This window comes from Megalobrama amblycephala, linkage group LG5 (assembly GCF_018812025.1).
Source record: "Megalobrama amblycephala isolate DHTTF-2021 linkage group LG5, ASM1881202v1, whole genome shotgun sequence".
NCBI classification, from domain to species: Eukaryota; Metazoa; Chordata; class Actinopteri; order Cypriniformes; family Xenocyprididae; genus Megalobrama; species Megalobrama amblycephala.
Genome location: NC_063048.1, coordinates 1,593,262 through 1,615,525, shown reverse-complemented (window position 1 = coordinate 1,615,525; position 22,264 = coordinate 1,593,262). Strand labels below are relative to the sequence as shown.

The window sequence follows — 22,264 nt, the reverse complement described above, 5'->3', positions numbered from 1 at the left end:
CGCTGCACGGGACTGGTAGTCCCTGGGGGGTCATTGTGGGTTTAGAGAGAGGCGGGCAGCCATAGAACAGGGGAAAATAGCGAAGACAGCGAGGGGGGCAGCCTGCTAAAGAGTGCGAGCATGGGCGGCTTGCAGTAATTACTTCAGCTAATCTGGCTAATAGGCAGGGCCACCGATGACAGCGGATAAACAGTTATGGCACATTCACTGGTACAGATGAAACATCAACAATATGATTTACATTGACTATGGCCTGCCCATACTTTGACTACAAACTTGGTCCTCAAATCATTACGTATTTTGCAATACATATAATGTAACTATATGACGTTGCACTATTTCTATAAGTAATAAATAGCTAGTAAGATAACGGTAACTAACGTTACAGTATGCAAGTAATTATTCTATCGATATGTAATGCTAAATACGGTTTGCTAGTACATTATTTCAGCAACATGACAAGCAAGTGAATTAGTAGGTTTCAATAGTTGCTTTGCACAGTGCATGACATTTTATCTGTATGTTATGCGGCTAGAGTTTTGACACCGAGTCAATAGGCTCCGACGAGGAATTCACACCACAGCGACTTCGAGGAGTAAACGGGCGGGGAGAAGAGGAAGCCGTGGTGTCCGCGGAGCATCAGGCAGGGGACGGGCAGGCCTGTTTTGAAATTATCTTAGTTGTGTAGTTCTTAAAAAAAATTAAACAAATCAAGCAGGGATACTTACTTGTCAAGCAGAAATGTGGCTAACTCTGCATCGGTTTTTAATCCTTTCAGGACACATAGCTCCCTCCACCTCGGAAAAGCCGCTCCGATATTTACCCTCGTTTTATTTTGGGCTCTATCCAATTCTTTCTTTTTGGCTTTTTTATCATCGTCATCCGTTTACCCGACTTTATTTTATCAGCAGGTGCCACTCGAGGAATTGGCAGTTTGTATTGTTTGTCCGCCATAAGCAAAGCTGCGGCACACCGGTAATCTTGAATTTGAACGCCTGTACGCGCTGCTGTGCATGAGAGGGGCGAGATCAGCGCGCACGCAAGCTTGATTGACACTGCTAAGACACTCCTCCTGGCTCTGATTGGTTGTTTCTTACCGGGAGCGGTGTATTTCTGCAAATGGCAATAGGACCACTGGGAGAAGCCAGAGGAGCTTGATTTTTTCACAGATTATCTGTCTCATATTCTACTGTCAGGACATAATGACAGGTTTAACAAATATGTAAAAAATACATTTTTACAAAAGTTACCTACTGCAGCTTTAACAGTCTTTATAAATGTTACAAATGCAGTGCTTAAACTCATTACAATGTATTTAGAAAATTCTCAAAATTGACTTTACACAGACTTTAAATATGTCATTTTGGTGATCAAAGATGAGTTTTAAAGGCATAAAATTGACTACAGGGGCATGTTAAATTAGGATTTTTCTTTTTATGAATTCTGTCTTCAAAACTATTTTTTAACACGGTCATTTTTTTTTTTTTTTGACTAACTCAAGAGCCTATACAGCACAGGCACTAATGTCTCATCTAGTTATAAACCTTATTTCACTTGGGAGCAACACATTTCAACCTTTGCTGCTCCGACAAACCAAAAGGTGGTGGATGAAAGCCGTAACAAAATTCCTAATTATTTTGCAGAGATTCCTGGAGTGGATTGCCATTTGTATGGCATACCAATGGGAAATGAAAGCAGACGGTGTTTTCTGAAGACTCAAGTTTTTTTTTCTGACTCAAAGTTACCAACCACTTACACAAAGTAGCAGCATGTAAATATCTTTCCAGACAACAAGATGACAGTGAACAGGTTTTAAGATAGAATTCAAAACCTTTATTACAAAAATAAGTTACACTCACCTCATTTTACAGTATAAAACAATTTATTTGCTGGAATGCAAAAACGTTGTTGGCCACCAACAATAGTTTAAAACTGCTCACATCTTTTCAAAAGGTTGCAATGTTACAGCTTTATCGAGAGGGAGTTAACTGTGTACAAAACCGGTTGAATGGTTCGGTCACCTGCTTGCTATATATGGAATATAAACTGAAGCTGCAGTGTCCTTTTTTCTACAGAAATGAGTTCATATCTTGCCTGTGATCACAACCACAGGAGAGTGGCAAGCATTAATATCGATCGTTCGAAAATAGTCATGATTGATTATAAAACCTACATAATTCACTGAACTGGCATTCATGAGAACTGACAGAAAAAAGGACACTGCAGGGCTTAGCAAATGCAGCGGATGCATTTGTGATGTTTAAGCCAATACAAAAGTAACATTTTATTCCAAACTATCATACAATCATACACCCAGTAACTACATAATCTGAAGAAGCAAGGTAGCTAATTCAGTTGAAAGGAGGATAAAAGCAGGGCTTGTTCCAGCTCATCATATGAGATACATTTGCATGCCCAGTTTTACTGTTTGCAATGTCAGAGCAGCAGCGGATTGACTATATTACATTAAGAATATCTGCTGAGCTGCTGCCCTTGTGCATATTTCATAAGAAACAAGCCCTGCTCCTATGTTTTTTTTTTGTTTTTTTTTGTAAGTGTCCCTATTTACAGTACAGGCAGGGTAGTTGAATCCTCTCTACTGAGGTAGTTAACCGACCCTTAAAAAGACAAGTTCTGAAAAGAACCACGTTCCTGGAATGCCTGACTTGTCCATGTGAGGTGGTTACACCAAAAACCCGCAGATGTTCTCTACCAGAATCCAAACGTTTTAGGTTAACATGGACATTCCCACAAAAAAAATTGTAGTTAGCACAAAAATATACATCAGCATCAAGCTCCTTTGAGCCACTTCAAACGCAGGAGTAAAAAAAAAAAAAAAAAAAAAAAAAAAAAAAGTGCAAAACACATCTGATGTATTGGTATCCTTAAGAGTCTGAACTTCAGTCCCAAAATGTGGCATGTTTAGGCGTGGACTATGTAAATGGGGGCAGTAGCGAGTTCATTTATTTAGACGGGCTCCGAATGTGAAAACTGCAAGTTGGGGATTTTGTTTGAACTATTATGGTTTGTCGGGAGTGGCAGTGCAGGAGATATGCTTCAATACAGGCTGGAATATCATTGAGTTTGCTTTAACCTTATGAACACTGGTAGCATCCGGTGTAACCCCAACAACAAGTCAGTCTTCATACTACCTGGTCAGGACCAGCCTCGACCCCCTTTCCCTGGTGGAACAAAAGATATGCATGCTTTATTTATGCAAACACAAGTAACAGTATATAATTAGTCAGGTTCATGCGGGACCTTTACAACAAAAGCACAGAAGATGGTTATCCAAAGTTTGGAAAATCCAGTTACCAGATCATTTAAAAAGGAACATGATCTGAAGACATCAGTGCCAGTAGCCAGGTTTCCATCCAAGGAAGTGCAATGTATTAATACAGAATTTTATCTCAAATAAATAAGGAAAATAAAGAAGTTGAGCTAATGCAGACTACTTAAAAAAAAAAAGATTAATACACAAATAAAATGTTTTAGGTCACAGCTACATCTGTCTCTGGGGAAGAAAAACAAAAAACAGCGATTTGATGTTCTTGATACGTTTGATGTTGTTGAACTCTGAAACCAGAAAGAACATCTGTTTTTGCTTTGAATGAGTTCTCGTCCACGTCAAACTGCGACAGGCTTGAATGCATGTTTAAAGCATTAAAGACTGTTGCAATAAGCAAAGACTGAATATTTCACTGTACCAGTGTTTTTATGGACCAGACAAATGAGCTGCTCTGTGGCCAAACCTGTGCTTCGTCAAATAAAGGCAGTTAAGCCCTGTCATACGAGCTGCTCCACTTCACTGTTGTCTTCTTACATTTCCTATTTAATAATATTCAGTGCTTCCCACACATAGACTTTACTTGAGCGGGCTGCCCACGTATAATATCGGCCGCCCAAGTATATTTGGAGACACATTTTTGCTTTTATTATTTTTATCCTCTTATTTTATATCCGTGCAAGATAATGAAACCATCTGCGATCGATAAACTAGTTGTTTCGTACCTGCTCGTTATGTGTGCGTCAGAACTGTTTACTCCCGCTGACATTCCCACAGGCGCTGCATTTTGCAAAGTCACTAGGCGGCGCTGTTGTGTGTTCTACAAGCTCGCGCAACAGCGCTTCAGTCTGCTTCAAAGTGATTCTCAATAAGTGAAAAGCGCAGATTTATGCCAAGTGATTGCTAATGAACTCAAGTTGATGAATTATGACAATGTCTACTTTATGGCCTTTATATAAAATGTATCTGAAGGATCAGCCTGCAATAGTACAGACATTTCAAAATAAGAGTACCTGTGTATTTCGGGCTTGTTTATAATTAAAAGTCACACGCTAAGTTTTTTCTTTTTCTTTTGGGCATTATTGGTATTTTGGTTACACTATAAATTGTATTTAATTTGATTTCCATTTAATTCATAGTAAATTATTGTAGTCTCCCCCACAGGAAGAAAAGACTAAGAACATTATTTGACACACATATTATTCATTTTATAAATTTTGCTAGTAAAATCTGTGTCCCATTCACTGAGAGAGACACTATATGACAGGAAGGAGAACATAGGAAAAGGTGAACCATTTAAATGCTGTAATTTTGCATAATTTACAATGCATAATAATGCATAATATTAGTATGTGATTAAATGTAATATGCTATGTAATTAAAATGAATTTCAATAAATAAAAATACTGTTAAAAATCACACATTATTTGTTTGTCACATGTAGTAGACCATTTTTGTGCCGTGGGTAATAGGAGGATTTTTTCGCCCGGCTACCACCGCAAGTATATTTCAAACCTGTGGGAAGCACTGATATTATATGTGAAAATACACAGTAGGCTGGTGAATTTCAATTGTCTCACTACTCTGTACATTTTACAAATGGGATGCAAAAGATAGCCTACGAATTATACGCAATACAAATTATACTACGGATATATGCAAAATTATGTATGGAAACAGCTCAAGGGCAGATTTTTTTTTTTTAGAGATATAACAAAACTTATCGGAAAAAGGCCAACTGGATGGAAACAGCCTGGACACAGCAAATTTTGCTAATTTTTTTTTGCGCATATTTGCTTTGTCGATAGCAAAACAGCGCAAAAACTGGATGGAAACTTGGCTAAAGAGTGGCACAATATCTTTGTCGATATTAATCTGTGTGCTAAAGCAGCACAGTTGAGAAATGAGCATGTTCAGTTGCAGGACTGATTTTGCTGGAGTGCACCTGTTACTCTTACAATTAACTCCTTAAATTTGAGATGCATTACAGCAGAGGCGGGGAGACAGAATATTTACAACACATTAAGTTTCCTGAAGAGTCAATCTTTAGACTAGTTTTACAATCCTCTATCTTTGCGCACGTGAGAGTGTTAATACAGGCGTTTTAAAAGTCTCTTATTTGAAGCTCAATAGCAGAAACTGCATTTTGCAAGTAGTTTGTAAGTTTGATTCACTTTTGTTTAATTAGTAAAAACATACGAGGTTGGTTTCATAAACATTTACACTGCACATGAGGCATTTTTTTGGTATAATTATGTTTCTACTCCATTTTGTTGAAACAGAAACATTTAAACGGTAGCTGGAAACAGACTAAAAGATCTGTTCATCAAAATGAAGATTGATTAAAAACAAGAAACTGATATCGTCAACCCTCCAAAACTTAATATTCAGCCGAATTTGCTCAGCCGCTGGAATTTCGGTGCATTACTAGGGCAAACATAAATATCAAAACTTCATTACAGCTTGTGCTATAGTACTTGAGTACAATTTGCATATGCAGCAGACTAAAACAATTCAGTGTACTTAAGTGCTGTGAATATGATTTCAGGAAATGAAAGGAAAGTGCAAACCTTTGGTCCATTTCGTCCACAAGGTGCCTTGCATATGTAAGCAATATGAAAAGGAGGGGAAGGAAAAACAAACGCCAAAACATGTATTTTGATCACTGTCCTTTGTCATGATAAAGTCTACTTTAAAAGACCGAACATCTAGCCTACAGGGTTTCAAAACCTCCTGCCAACACTCCAGGAATGCTCCACCCACACATCACGTACCACTCGACATCTCTGCTGGACGCCTCCTCTGGAGCCTCGGCCGCCTCGGCTGGATCCCGGACCGATGCGCTGAGAGAAACCGGCCCGTCCTCGGGTATTGGTTGAGCCACGGCCTCTGGACAGTGTGGGGCCACGGGCTCCTCTGTTGCCTCTTCCTCTAACGTGAGCTTGAAAGTCATCGTAGCCGTAGTAGGGGTCGTCGTATCCGCCTCGGTAGTTGTGATAGTCATAGCCATAGTAATCGTAATAATCTTCATAGCTGTAATAGTCATGGGGATACGAATAACCTCCTCGAGCTCCTCGGCCTCTCACTCTTGTCGGGGCGTGCATATGCGGTGGGCCGTAGTAATAATATTCATCATACCTGAAACAAAAGCACATGGTTTAAAATATAGACAAATCAATGTGTCCCCATTAAAATGGCCTCTTTCAAAGTCTTGATTTTGTTTTTGGACTAGAACAGGTTTTCATGCTTGAATGTTTTGTTCTGAATATTCCGTTTAGTTCCTGTCTCTATGAAGCCTCTCCTTCTGAAAAGCCCAATGTAATTAAGTGAGTAATTAATGACAATTCTCTTTTTTTTTTTTTTTTTTTCAACACTTTAACAATTTACATTACGCCGTTAGATGATCTTAGAAGTCGGGAGTTTATCACACTAAGCGTCTATAATGGCGCAAACACCTGTAACTCCGGTAGGCGTATTTCTATTCCAACCCTCTGACCCGATTTCACTTGGATAAAGCAAACCAGTGTCTCGCTAGTAAAGTTGATGGATGAGGACTGCAATCAATGTAATGATGATTGCGGTGACATACAGGAGTCGTACAGTATAAACACGAGTGAGTCCGTTATATTGATGCACAAACAAACCGTGTGTGCACTCTCGACGCACTGATCGCACATTGTATTAATGCACAAGTGCATTCACGTTGTTTCTACACACATTCAGGATAATGTTTTGATTTGTCATGTGTATGTTGCTGTGGTTTAGTAATTCTGAATGGATCTGTGTACTGTAGCAGGCTTACAGTATGCCATCAGGTCAAGGCAGTTGGTTTAGGGGTTTTTTGGCATCTCCATGTGGTCCTGTTCAGTATCACAACTTGACTTGTCTAAAATGTAAACAAGCTCTTTGCTGTTGCACTGAACACATATACAGTACACTGAATTCTGAAAGTTTTTTTCTTTATTGTTTTTTCCATGGGTGCTTTGGTGTGCTTTTTGGACTCCTTATATCATTTGGCTATTTGGTGCCCTTTTTGGAAAGACCCCTAAATTTACCTTGAAAAAAGCTTGCAGAAAATAGTTTGAGAGAATCATCCTTCAATCTGATGGTTTACTTTGCTGGATATAGAAAATGACGACAAAATGAACGTGTTAAACAAGATAAATGGTGTATGCTTAATTTCACGGTAAGAGTGTGTGAGGTTATCGCACAAAAGATAAAAATTTGAATCTATTGACAGCCCTAATATACATACAGAAGTCAATGTAAGTGTAGACCTCTTATTGCTACATCTGGTAAAATCTTGGTTTTAAAAACTGCGATTACAAATTATACTATTAGTCTACTATTATATGCTCAATTATTATTTTTTTTTTTAAATGTATGTTGGAGATTTGATAGACATTTGACAAACATGATAGATATGGTAGAACAAATAAATAGGCTAGATATTAATTATATTTTGCACAAAGCTAGTATGAAAGGCTCCAATACAGATCAGCACAAAAGCGCTTATGCACATCCCAGGCAGATGATGATGCCCTTAAAGCAGGGATGGGCAACTCCGGTCCTGGAGGGCCAGTGTCCTGCAGAGTTTATCTCCATCCCTGATAAAAACTCACTTGCCTATAATTTTCTACTAATCCTAAAGACCTTGATTAGCTGGTTCAGGTGTGTTTGATTAGGGTTGGAGCTAAACTCTGCTGGGCAGTGGCCCTCCAGGACTGAAGTTGCCCATCCCTGCCTTAAAGCAACATGAAGCCACCGGTGAGCAACGCTTCGCAATGAAAAGTTCATAACAGTTAGAGAACAAAGAGATTATTGTGTGTGTGCAACACACAGAGTATTGCTTCTAACAGTTTAGTGAGCCTTTTCATCAGTTTTAAATTCCAGTTACTGTGTGAGTTTTATTCAGTCCTCTAATCTGAAAACCATTCAGAATCACTAATACACTACAGATAAATACTGTTGTTTTAAACAAAAGCCTGTATTGTAATTGAAATCTACAGATGCAAATAGATAGAGTGCAATAAAATAAACACTTAAGTGTGTTTTGGATGTTTTCTTACCACTTGTCTGAATCAACATTATGAAAAGCCAAATAACCCAAAATCTCAAAACTGACCAATGCATGAAAAAGAATGGTGTTGCCTGTAGTGTCGTGCCTTAATCAAATCCCTTCAGCAGAGGGGAAAATCGGTGAACTAAGCCGCGTTTCCACCGCAGGAACTAGGGACTTTGGGGTGGTACTCTGCGTGTTTCGACTTTCGACCGAAGGAACCAGGGTCTAAATGAAGTTCCAGGTAAAAATTTCCCCCTCAGAAAGTCTCTGCTCACGAGATAGTACTTTCTCAAAGTTCAGGAACTTTTGGGGGTGGGACTTGGGTGCTGAACATGCTAACTGGTTGAGCTCATGCAGCATTTTGATTGGTTGACTCCATACAGAATTTTATTTCAATCACTGTTTTTAAAGTCTGTTGTGGTGAGTGAGTGAGTGTAAGAGTTGTTTGCTATGAACTTGCTATCTTTCCTGGACTGGGAGGAGTCCAAGGATGTTAAAGGACTAATTTGCCCAATCTTCTTGGTACTTTAGACTGCGATGGAAACGCAGATAGCAACAGGTCTGGGGGAAAAAAGTTCCTGGGTTAAATTGTTCCGGGTAATTTTGGTGGAAACGCAGCTCTAATTAATCTTCGGTCTCCTCACAAAAAAGCATCATGTGACTTCAGAAGGCTGGAATATTAAAGTATCAGAACAAAAGTCCATAGGACTAATGCGCCATGTCATTTTGCATTTTGTCATTTTTAGTCCTTGAGAGCACATGAAAAATTCTTCCATGTTTCTTCATTTGAGTTATGCGGGGAAGACAATGCTCATGAATGGCTATAAAACAAACTTACATTTGAGTTTTAGCAGCTTGTCTCTGGGCCTTTCGCTCTTTCCTCTTCTGATCAGGCGGCTTTGCAAAGACAATTTCAATTTGTTCCCCTTCCAAATCCTTCCCATTCATTTCAGCTAGAGCCTGTGGAAAAACACTTTGATTAAAATCTGTGCATAAATTACCAAAAACCTCAACAACTATCCAGAGGAAGAGATAATTACCTTAACAGCACCATCTCTCTCATCGAAGTGGATGAAGGCGTAGTCTTTAAGTTTTTTAACCCTTTCCAGTTTGCCAAACTGACAGAACGTCTTCTCGAGATGTTCTTCCGTTACTGTGCTTGCCAGGTTTCTTACAAAAAGGACTTTGACCTATGGAAAGTTGCGCATTATAGGTTAAAAATTGCAAGAGAGTGCCTCGTAAAGACGATAATTGTAATGTGAAAAGTGACATGATAATGTGATTTTGTTTTTGGTATCATACGCATATTTCCAGCAAAAACAACTATATTGTGATGTATATGGTAATCATGGAATAAAATTACTCATTGTGATGTAAGACTTTGGTCAGACAAAATGCTACTCTTGCATTGTGCTAATGGAAAACAACGTACCTTGGCCATGACTTCGGGGTCGGGGTCTTCTATGGGATCAGCCCATTCTACCGTCACCACATTCCCCCAAACCTTCACTTTGCCACTCATTAACCTACGTCGCGCTTGGGCTGCCGTTTTATGATCCTCGTACTCCAAGAAGCAGAAGCCTCGATTCTTCTTTTTGTCATCAGGCTGGTGATATAAGATGACGTCATTCAAGCCCTCTGTTGAGATTAAGAATGGAAAATTATTTCCTGGAAAACTGAAGCTTGTTTTGGCAAATCAAATACATCACACTTCAATAATTAACTATTGAAACATACAAATTTATCAACATATTTATTAGCAAGATGGTTTAACTTTTGAAAATGAAATATATTAAAAAATGCATTGTTCTTAAATACTCTTTTATAGTAAAGCCATTACAATAATACTTGTGTTAAATATTTTAATTTAATAGTAATACTATTATATAAGCATGTTGATAATTCAACAAACTGTTAATAATGCTGCCTGAGATTTTTTTTACTCATCTGATCACTCCTTTCAGAAGGCAAAGCACACATGGTATACTGTGCAAATGTGCACAAATTTTTCGTTTTATGAAATAAATACTTGAGCTGTGTTATGTACTGCGGTCAGACATTACAGAACATAAAAATGAGCTTCAGTCAGTGTTTGTGCTCACATACCCATGTGAAGAATGATTAAAGTCCACATGAAAAGACAAACCAATTATACTTTTATCTATCAGGAACTGATGTGATGAGAGTGTGCATTTGAGGGTCAAGTTCATCCTCCAGACCATCTCTATGTAACCCAATGGATACGCTATCATTATGAAATTTTAGAGGTTTACCGACTTTACAGATAACTAGGGGTGTAATGATATATTGCAGTTTGATATTTTGCGATGCAAAAATGTAGCGATATGTATCAGAGTGATGGCGATACTTTTACGATATGACGGCAGTCTGATCTTATTGGTTGAGCTGCCGACGTGACCTACTCTGCAACATGGAGGTGGCAGTGAGAGAAGCCAGGTTGTCACCGCATATAAGGGTGTGTCTCAATCAGCTCTCTAGTTCAGTAAGTGTTTCGCGCACACATCGAATCTTGCAAGCAGGTTTAAACGTTTCTCGCGTCAGTCTCTTGCTTGGTCGCGTGAGAAAAGTCGTGGCTTTCTTTCACCGCAGTGCCACAGCAACAGCTGTGCTCACAGAAAAGCAAAAGATGCTTGCGATGCTTTGCTTTAAGAAGTTCTGTCTTGGGGCCCGTTCACATATTGCGTCTCTTCCACGTGCAAGTCAGATATTTCAAATGTAGCCGCGTGGCAGGCGCACTCATAATGGAAGCAACACTGTCGCGACGCGTATGCAGTGCGTTTTCCAGGTGCCAACCGATCAGCTATATTCCGTAACAAAACATCAAAATCTCAGCAGAACAGCTGATTATAGCTGTACAGGGTGGTTTTTATATCTTATCTCCATAAATGTATCTACTAGTAAAGTTAATGCAAGGGCTAGAAATCAATTTATCCTTTGCTGAAACTTCCTACTCCTCTTGGAGAGCGCAGTTCTGGCTGAAAACCTATTAATCAGCCAATAGTTTTTAAAATAAATAATACCAACAAAAGTTTTCAACTTAGCATGAATAGTGCTAATTCTTTTTAGAAAACTACCAGTAATTACTTGCAAATGAAATAAATTGAAAAAATAGCTAAGATTCATTACTAATGACACTGATGACATTTTTTTCATTATTGTCGTCATATGAACTATATACAAATTATGTACAGGAAAACGAGAAAGAGGAAAGATAAAAATAAAATTAGATCTCTTTAAAAAAAAAAAAAAAAAAAGGGAAATGTTGAAATGGCATTGTATACATTATATATCCACATGCCTTCATATAAACGATTTATGTTTGCGTTTTAAATGCATTTGTGTTTCTTGCATTTTCTTTTGCACAGAACCATTTCATAAAGTTTATTTTGTTACAAAAAAAGAAGTCTGGAAAACTAAAACAGACATGCACTTGAACAGCAAACCAAAACTAGGGCAGCATTTTTCACATTAACAATATTGATATTACCATGAAATTATGATTAAAGGTCCCGTTTTTCGTGGTTTTTTGAAGCTTTGATTGTGTTTATAGTGTGCAATATAACATGAGTTCATGTTTCGCGTGTAAAAAAACAGTATTTTTCACATAATTTACTTATCTGTATACCGCTGTTTCCACTGTCATAAAAACGGGCTGATGACTTCCTTGTTCTATGAAGTCCCTCCTTCAGAAATACGTAACGAGTTCTGATTGTGCCAGCGGTTCCTGTGTTGTGATTCGACAGCAGCTTAGCGAACCTTGCCCGGAAAGGTCATGCCTCTTACCATAACGTGGAGATGCACGCGCTCAGTGTTATTGTAAACATGTCTTTAATTTTACCCTATCAATTTGAGCCGGAATCAGACCCGGTGATTGGACTGCGGGATGAAAATAACAGCGTTTCGACGACATGGCGACAAACACACTCTACAAACGCAACTCTTGTGTATTCCTGTGGGCGGAGGTTAGTCAAAAAACTGTTTTAGTGACGTCATTAAAGAAGGAAGTAGAGGGATGTAGTCCAAACTGGCCGTTCGATGTAGGCGACTTCTGTTAAATAAAATATCTCACTTGGCATTGAACTTTGAGCTTTAAAATTTTACCAATTTTATTTATACTCTAACAACAACATTACACACTAACTAAAGTTTGAAACATGGGATCACGAAGAACGGGACCTTTAACTTGAGATCTACATAAATCATCAATAGAAAGCTCAAGTTTATATCCTTACTGTAACAAACTAGACCACTCTAGAAAATAAATGATTGGATCGGCACGAAGCACAAGTGTCATCTTTATTATTCACAACTGAATTAAATGAATTAAGATGAAAGCTAAACAGTTTCCTTCCTTAAAGTTTATAATATTGTTGCTAGAACCCTCCAGTGCAAATAGAAAAACTATTACCAACTATCAGTGTTGATTTTCCCGATAATGTGTAAAACAGACATGTCAGTCGACCCCTGATGCAAGCATCTGGATAACACCAACACTTACCAGTAACTTTGGCAAACTCCTCCACGATCTGGTCCTTAGTTTTGCTCTTAGGGATGGACCCCACAAAAAGACGATTGTTGGCAACAGAGATGCATACGCCGATGTGTTTACCAGGTCGAATTTCGTTGTTGTTACACTGCAGGAAACATTACAATCAGAATCCCAAAACTGTGCTGACTCTAACAAGGTGGATAGAGACAAACAATAAGGACAATCGCTTACAAGTTTGACCGCTTCCTGCGCAGCCTCTTTAGTGCAGAAGGTGACGAAGGCGTATCCTCGGTTCAGCCCGCTGAGGGGGTCCATCATCAGACGCAGATCCCATATAGGCCCAGCTTTCTCAAACAGAGGGACCAGCTCATCTTCAAACAGATCTCTCGGGATCTTTCCCACAAAAATCTATGAATGTTTAAAAGACATCATCAGACCAAGATCAGACATAATAAAACATTTTAACAATACATTTTTGATGGTACAATTTGTGCAACCGTCATTTGGTCTTACTGACATTAAAATCGACTACAGCACTAACCTCTGTGCCGACGGTGGGCTGTACTCCGGCATGGGTCGACCCTGGAGGAGGACCACCGTACTTGCGCTGGCCTGTCGTCACATCAAGCGTATAGCCAGTTCTCTCGAGCAAAGCCTGGAGAAGCAGCAAATAAAATACTTAAATAACAGTTACTGAAGTTATCAGTGGAAAGAGAATGAACAGCTAGAGAGAACAAGTAAACTTGCTTTGATTTTGGCCTCATCTGGTCCTTTAGTGGAGTCTGACACTTTGGTCCCCTGTTTCTCCCTCTGTCTGTATGTCTTCATCACGCCGCAGAGGAAGGCACTTTTATTCTGTTAGAAACGTGAGCAATAGGTGAGCAGGAGTGTTTGTGTGCCTACAAGAGGATGGGAGTAAGGACTGCCTGTTGACAAATGAAAGTTTATCATTCGCAAGCTGTTCCAATTATACATTCAATCAATTTTAAACCATTCGATCAGAAGAACGTATTGAAGAGAACTAATTCAGTACTCGCACAAGGTCTGATGGTTTTCTGTGCACTCTTTCATGTCTAACAATGAACAAATACAAGATGGACAAATACCCTTGTAAACAGTCTGTTATGTATTAAATGAACAAAGAGTTGGGAGAAAATCAGATGTGTTTCAATATATTATATCTGCGCATTAGACAAAAATCAGAAGATCCCTCACTGCTCTTGACTGAATAACTTATGCAGCTTTAATAAGGATTCATCTATCCATGGGTTTCATGTGACGTCACTGTATTCTATCGCCGCCATATTTGTGACCGGTCACAGCTGCGCGCTCTGTTTAAGTCTATGGTGACAGCAGCTACAACTAGCAGAGGAAGGCCAACGAAACACTCTCAGAAGGTTCACAACAATTTCAATATTCTGGGATATGTGGTGCTGTTAGCCGTTTCAACAGTCGTCAGAACTGCAAATTTATTTGATCCCAAAGGAGTTAGATCGGCAGAATTATTGGCTTCATTCAGAAAGGACCACACCACTGGCAGCCAAACAGCAACGCACAACATTAATAACTGCTGGGACTGTCATTTACATAAGATTATAATTGTATACAATATTGTATTAAAATATTGTGAATTCTAGTTGCTGTGTTTCGGCTTGTTATTACAGGATGAACAAATTCACGACACGAGCTGCCTACATTACTTAGTTCAAGTACATGCGTGCATGATTTTGTGCAAATATAAGTTGTAATTTGATGTCTATCTTGTATAAATATATATGAATTGCCCTATATAGGATGTGTTCCTTTGAGTTAATTAACTTAAAGCGCTATTTTACGGATGTTCATCAGCGCGCGCAGCTCAAATAATACTACAAAATGAATACTTGAGAAAAAATCTGTTATTGTTCGGATCCTTATTAATCAAACCATGTGTTGCTGAATATAATACAAGAACAAAATAAGAGCTAGTTATTAAAAATAATGTATCATTTTTAAAAAAAAAAAATGAAAATTTTAATATTACTGTAAACATTTTAATGACTTAATCATTGCTGTTTGAGCTGCGCACGCTGAAGCTGAAGAGAATAAAAACCCGTAAACAAAGTTAATTAACTCAACGGAACAAATCCTATATAAGGTAATTCATATATATTTATACAAGATAGACATAAAATTACAACTTATATTTGCACAAAATCATGCACGCATGTACTTGAACTAAGTAATGTAGGCAGCTCGTGTCGTGAATTTGTTCATCCTGTAATAACACGCCGAAACACAGCAACTAGAATTCACAATATTTTAATACAATATTGTATACAATTATAATCTTATGTAAATGACAGTCCCAGCAGTTATTAATGTTGTGCGTTGCTGTTTGGCTGCCAGTGGTGTGGTCCTTTCTGAATGAAGCCAATAATTCTGCCGATCTAACTCCTTTGGGATCAAATAAATTTGCAGTTCTGACGACTGTTGAAACGGCTAACAGCACCACATATCCCAGACATATTGTAAATTTGTTGTGAACCTTCTGCCAGTGTTTTGTTGGCCTTCCTCTGGTAGTTGTAGCTGCTGTCACCATAGACTTAAACAGAGCGCGCAGCTCTGACCGGTCACAAATATGGCGGCGGGCATAGCGGAAGTGACGTATTTGAAACCCATGGATATTTGATTTATACAGTAAAGTTTTACTTTACATTTGATGGGTTGAAAATATCAATTTTTCGATTTTGATTTTGATGAACCAATATTGATTATTCAATCTTAATAATCGATCTTTTACTCAAAGCTGTTTTCGGTTTTCAAACATTATTTGTAGCGCCGCCCATCCAATAAAACGCAGTAAGCTTTGTGACTTTCATATGAAAGTTTTAGCTTTCAAATTCTTTTAATCTAATTACTCTAATTTTATCACGAAATTCAAACAAATACCATTTTGTGTCTCTAACATGTGGTGACAGATCGCTGTAGCGCCATATTGAACCGATCCTCTTTACTACTAGTTACAGCACCAAATAAACATGAATGAACATCAGAAGGAATGCTGAAATATACAGTAAAACTTACTGATATGAATCATCTCATGTAATCGATCAATTAGTGTTTCAATCACAGAAAGACATCAATAAAACAGCTTGTAATCAATGTCACATGATGTTACATTTACCTCAGGAAAGCCATTCAATGGCCATAAACTTGTTAGTCAATGAGAAAAATAAACTCTAGAGGAGTGTTTTGCTAAATATATTATATGCACTGTACTGCATATTCTTTATATTTTTACTTAACCTGTTCTTCAATATTTATTACATGTTTGAATAATATGGAAACAAGATATGAAAGCCATCCTTTGAATGTTTACATTTCAAAAACATAACTCATTAAAAGCTTATTATAAAAACTACCTTGTGCAATTTAAATGTTTGTATACAAATCAGCTGGTAATTTTAAGCTTTAATATTATAATGTACCAACGGACAGGATTTCTAACGTACCGTACCTGATATATATACCAGATGAAGAGATATTCAATTGAAGATTGAAAATCAAATCGTAAGCTTGTAAATCAAAATCGAAGTTTATATTTGTGCTATCACTTGTCATTTGTTTATTTGTTCTCATTTTTACTTACTTTTTACTTGCCTTTAACAATGTTTGAACTTGAAAGTAGTTTTTTTTTTGGTGGCACCAAAATTGGATTTGAGAAATTTCACTGGTTTAATAGTTTACATGGGTAAAAACCCCCCACAAAAAACAATGAAAACTATCCTAACTTTATTATTAAGTTGATTTATGATAATTACACATAACTTAGATAACTGCTGCATTCAAAAAGTGATTCTACTAAAGCCCACATTACATATCTGATTAACAAATCATGTTTGTAATTTTCACTTTATGTACATTTTAATCCATGCTTTGTTATTTTAGCTATTATGATTTAACAGATCTCAATTAAAGAGAAATCATAACGTGTCAAAATTAAACAATAATGAGTGCCGAAGACATGTAAATGAAAAACCAGGTGAAATGAAAGTGTTCTCAGAACATTAGATGTCCAAATGCATTAGTTTTGCTTTCTCAAACATACCTGAACATGCGACAGGTCGCTGTCTTTAAACTGCAGGAGAACTTGCAGTGCACCTTCTTCATTGAACTCTTTCAGTGCTTCAATCGCCCGATCATCGAGATCGCTGTGAGACACGAGCCCTGCACAAAAACACATACTTAAGCCACCACAATCTGTCAATACATTTAAAATAACTGGATATAATAAGGTACAATTTTAATATCCTGATGAAAGAGGAGATCTGGACTACTGCTGTCATTTCCTCGACTGATGTCATGTGTAATTTGACACAGTAGAGCAGAGCCATTGATGGGATCTAATGGACAGTGCTTTATAAGCGCTAACCATCGAATCATGACCAGATGCTGTCATTGTCCCGCATGTGTGCATTTGGCAGTATGCTTCCCTGACGCCAAACTTATTTCCACGGTTTAATTTGCTCTTAAGGTACAAATCAGTTCATGCAAACTTAGAAGTAATCAGTTGAGCCGATACCAATATTCACACTTGTTGACTCAAATGGTTATTCGGTTCCTCCAATATTACACTGACCAATAAAATGGTGCCATTTGGTGAGTGTCAACAAATAACAGCCAACAATGGCATTGCATACGGTCAAAAGGACAAAACAATGGCTTCAATGTATTGTTTGCATAAATTACTGTAACAGTCATGCATTCCCAAGAGAAGAGTAGACAGTCCGACACACAGATGAAAATAAATGTTTTTATCTGACCACCAAACAGCTTTACACATTGCAATTGTTCTGCATATTAGTTATCGGGCAAATGAATATGGAATCATGAAAAAAATAAAAAAGGTAACTGCAACTTCTGCAAATTTGACTTTTCTGAGTTTACATTTCTCATTAGTGATGCTAATAATTACCCAGTTAACTATTGCTTAAATGGTTTTAAAATTTATTTTAAAGTAATTTTTCAAGTTATTTTGAAAGCATTTGCTGCATGGATTAAAAACACACTACACATAAAATTGAGATTTAAAAAAAAAAAAAAATAAATAAATAAAAATGAGTAAATCACATCTTATTATAACAAATGTAAAATATAGCTGCAAGCAGCGATGATGGGCCCAAGCCCGATGGCTTCAGGGCAACTGTGCATGGCGGGCAATAGGTAGTAGTAGTAGTATAAAATACAGACCATGATTTTTTTTCAAAAAAATTTACATTCAAAACAAAATAGCTGACTTCCTGTTGGTCTGAGCTAATGGCTGTAAATTAGAAAGTTGTCTGGCTTGATGAGAACAACATACGTACTGAGTTTGGTGACTGTAGGTAAAACTAACCCCCTAACTTTAGTCAATACGTGGCGCTACTGAGCCCCTCCACCATGCCTGTTTTTAAGGGATTGCCTATATCTACTGGTCGACAATATTGATGTGCGTGTCAAGTTTCATGCAATTTGAAGCATGCTAAGAGCCTCAAAAATAGAGATTATTAAAGTTTGATGTGTTGCCATGGCAATGATATTTAAGATATCACAAATACATTCACAGGTCTACATCTGCTATGTTTTGACATTATACTGATGAAGTTTGAAGCAAATCTGTTAAAAATAAGAGGGTGATCTCAATGCATTTTGAAAGTGACACTTCCTGCTGCCACTTGGTGGCGCTATAACCTTGACTCACAATAGTCACATCCATGTGACCAGCCTCGTACAACGAACACACAGCCGAAGTTATCAAAATCGAAGTATGCAGAAGTTATGACACTTCCCCTTTCCCTTTCCTCGCTATTAATACTTAGCCTCGCCACGGCCAAACTGTTCGAGACTGTTCGCAAATCTGCTGGCAATTTTACATCCTCAGTGTCTTGACTTCATGCTGACCGAGTTTGGTGGTGATCGGATTAATCACCTAAGGAGTGTATATCAAATTCCAGAGCATGAGTTTTTCAAACAACCCATAATAGCTGACTTCCTGTCGGGCTGCTGTCTAACTATGAGCACGAAAGTTGTTCGGCCCGATGAGGTCTATATGTGTACAGAGTTTCATACTAATACATGAAAGCGTGTTTGATATATGGACAAAGTTTTTGAACCCCATTCAAGGGGGCGCCCTAGAGCCCTTGTGCCACGCCCAGGTCCCAGCTTCTGTGGCGTCCTAATGGTCGTGGATTCCAATGTGTGCCAATTTTCAGGAGTTTTTGAGCAAGTTAAGGCTCCCAAAAAGCCACAGAAGGTTGAAAAAAATAAAAATAAAATAATAATAATAATCCTTAGGGGATCAAGAGGACCCTGCGCCTTAGTGGCTTGGGTCCTAAATACCAGTAAATAAAGCTAAGCATTACAAGCACTATAAACACAACTATAGGCTATTTTAGTTCTGCTCACTCCACAACAATTCATTTCAATTTAATGGTATTCAGAACAGAAGAATGAAAAACAAAAGTAGCTGTATAAACGCCTAGCCAAAACGAATTAATTTCAAGCGAAACTGAAACCTACCTCACAATCGGCATTAATCCAAATGTTTCCATATTTGAGATGTATTTGGATGCTAAACATATGTAAACTAGTACTAGGCCTGGGCGATAAAACGGTATCGATATTTATCGACGGTAGGCCTTCATCGATAACGATAGAATTTTTTTCCCGATATATCTCTCAATATAGTTTCACTTAAAAGCTTTAAAATGTAAACAGACATGAAGTTCGGTTGCATGAACATCTCTCAAGATCGCTCGGTCCCTGGATCACAAACAGATGCGCTACAAGTGACACGCAAACAAGCCGCTGTGGAGTTCAGAACACACAAACACACGAAAATGAGAGCTGTACCTGCCGGCGACGAGGAGATTGTGAATAAATAAGGACATTTCAGGTTTCCTTACATCTTATAGTTGATCTACTTCAAAGTTCGTCTTGAGAGAGCAGTTGTCATGTCGGTATTAACAGCTGCACAAACAGTGTTTTCAACCACACGGTATCTTTATTTCTGTTACAAATATTCAAATTATCACAGAAGTACTGAGATAAAAGTTTATAGTTCAGTTCAGATATAAATAATAAGGTCTATGTTATCGATTAAAAAAAAAAAGACGGATTTTTCAATTGCATTGTTTCACCACCAGGTGGCGACAAGTGACAAATGTATTTGATGTTGAATCTTCATTCAACAGATTCTTTCAAACACACCAATTCATCCAGTAATGAAACAAGAGTATTTACGAGTGAGTCTCTGAATCATACATCCAAACAGATTTTTTAAAAATTAATTAATTCAATTTAAAATTTGAAAATAGACTGCAGCAATTAATATTTTATCAAAACTTCTGGTACATTGGATAGTATTTCACTTAGTTGTCACTCAGAATCATGATCTTAGTTTGAAAAACAAAGTGTTTCTCAGTTCCCAGAATTGTGCAGCTCTAAGTTTCTTTAACACTTATTTATTTAATCTTCATATAAAATATAAGAAAGAATTGTTTGCATTTTATTTATTTAGTTTTAAAATTATTTGTTGTTTGCCTTAAATTTATAAAAAAAAAAAAAAAAAAAAAAAGGTCTTTTTTTTTTTTTTTTTTTTAAGTTATTAAAATTCTCAATAATTATCGATACCGAACAATATGAAACATTATATCGCCCAGCCCTACTTTGTACTGCACTCGCATTCCAATACCCACATAAATCATCATCCTTCACATTTGCAAAAATGTGCTTGGCATGAATGGCACAGATTGTACTACGGACTATTTAAAGGTATAGTTCACCCAAAAATTAACATTTTGTCATCTTTTACTCACCCTAATGTAGTTTCAAACCTATATGAGTTTCTTTCTTCTTCTGAATACAGATGATATTTTGTTTAATGTTGGTAATCAAACAGTTGAAGATTGCCATTGACTTCCATAGAAAAAAAGAAAAAAACACCTATGGAAGTCAATGGCTATCGTCAACTGTCTGGTTACCAACATTCTTTAAAATATATTTTTAGGGCCCTATAAAATCTGTTTTATTTTTTCCCAAATTCCGCTTTATTTTTTCCCAAATTCCATTTTTTCCGTTTTAATTTTTCTGGATTCTGTTTTTTTCAGTTTTATTTATTTTTTTACTCCATTTTAATGGTTAAATTAAATTTTAGTAATCAAAAAACATGTCTAATTTATTGAAATAATGAATCTTGTCCAATTTACCAACAATTTAATAAAAGTTTAACAAAATTTTTTTTTTTTTTTTAGGGTTTTATTCTTTCCCCTCAAATTTTATTTTTACCAAATTCTGTTTTCTGGATTCCATTTTAATGGGATAATTCCATTTTAATAATCAAAAAGCATGTCTAATTAATTGAATTCTTAAAAACAACAATATTAATTAATTAAAAAAAATATATTTTTATGATTTTTTTTTTCTTCACAAGTTCTGTTGTGCATTTAAATTTTTCTGGCAATCAAATGAACGCATACCATTTAATTTATCTTTTAATCATGAAATTAAACTTTTTTGCCAAACAATGTGCTGCACAACAGAGCTTTACTGTTAAAATTAAAACATGGAAGAAACATTGAGATTATTGTTTAAAATATATTTTAATAATTTATTATTAAATTAATTTATCTAAATTCTACTGTACAACAGTAATATGTTTCTGTCAGGTTAAATCGAACTTTTATTTTGACGGTTTGCCCAGAGCTTTGAGTTTCTCTGTGTTTATGACGGTAGTTTTCTCAAACGAAGCGGTTAAATGCTGATGAAGTGACTTTCAGAGCAGCTCTGGAGATGAATTTGTGCGTTCACATAGTGAGGCGACAGAGGACGAAAACACCGCGACCGTCGCACGTGCTTCAGTGTGCATGCGCCCGCGCGACTGTGTGTGAGACGGTGTGAGGTAAATGAAACCGCGCTTCCGCATTATTAATTTCAGAGTCACACAGGCATGCAGGATTCATGTTTAAATAGTCTTTTCGTGGTTTAATATTCAGTCACTAGTCTATATCGCGATATACGTGTATTGACCTGCTTTTAATTCATTCATCAAAAATTTGACAAATTCCGTGACATTCCGCGTTATATAGTAAATTCCGTTTTTATGAATGGATTCCACGATTCTGTCCGCGATTCCGTGATCACGGAAATTATAGGGCCCTATATTTTTTGTTTCTCTTTTAAAATATCTTCTTTTGTGTTCAACAGATGAAAGAAACTCAAAGGTTTGGAAAAACATGAGGGTGAGTAAAAGATGACAATTTTCATTTTTGGGTGAACTACCCGTTTAAATTGAGCAGTCTAACTTTTTATTTTTGATTGACTGTATATTATTTTAATAATGAACAGGTCGATGTCAAGTTAGCAATGCTAGAACTGATGTGTTGTG

At 37.1% G+C, this 22,264-nt stretch overlaps 1 protein-coding gene across 1 annotated transcript in view; it reads right to left on the bottom strand.

The window, feature by feature from the left end:
* Window positions 1-1,810: 1,810 nt before the first annotated feature.
* Window positions 1,811-22,264, bottom strand: part of syncripl (synaptotagmin binding, cytoplasmic RNA interacting protein, like) — a 31,342-nt gene continuing 10,888 nt past the window's right edge. Inside the window, exons 3-12 of the mRNA XM_048190355.1 lie at window positions 16,949-17,067; window positions 13,606-13,713; window positions 13,400-13,513; window positions 13,090-13,266; window positions 12,868-13,003; window positions 9,781-9,986; window positions 9,389-9,538; window positions 9,187-9,308; window positions 6,061-6,424; window positions 1,811-3,182 (exon numbers count right to left, since the gene is read on the bottom strand). Coding sequence (XP_048046312.1) covers window positions 3,144-3,182; window positions 6,061-6,424; window positions 9,187-9,308; window positions 9,389-9,538; window positions 9,781-9,986; window positions 12,868-13,003; window positions 13,090-13,266; window positions 13,400-13,513; window positions 13,606-13,713; window positions 16,949-17,067 — 1,535 coding nt within the window. The 3' untranslated portion in view covers window positions 1,811-3,143. The remainder of the gene's footprint in view (window positions 3,183-6,060; window positions 6,425-9,186; window positions 9,309-9,388; window positions 9,539-9,780; window positions 9,987-12,867; window positions 13,004-13,089; window positions 13,267-13,399; window positions 13,514-13,605; window positions 13,714-16,948; window positions 17,068-22,264) is intronic.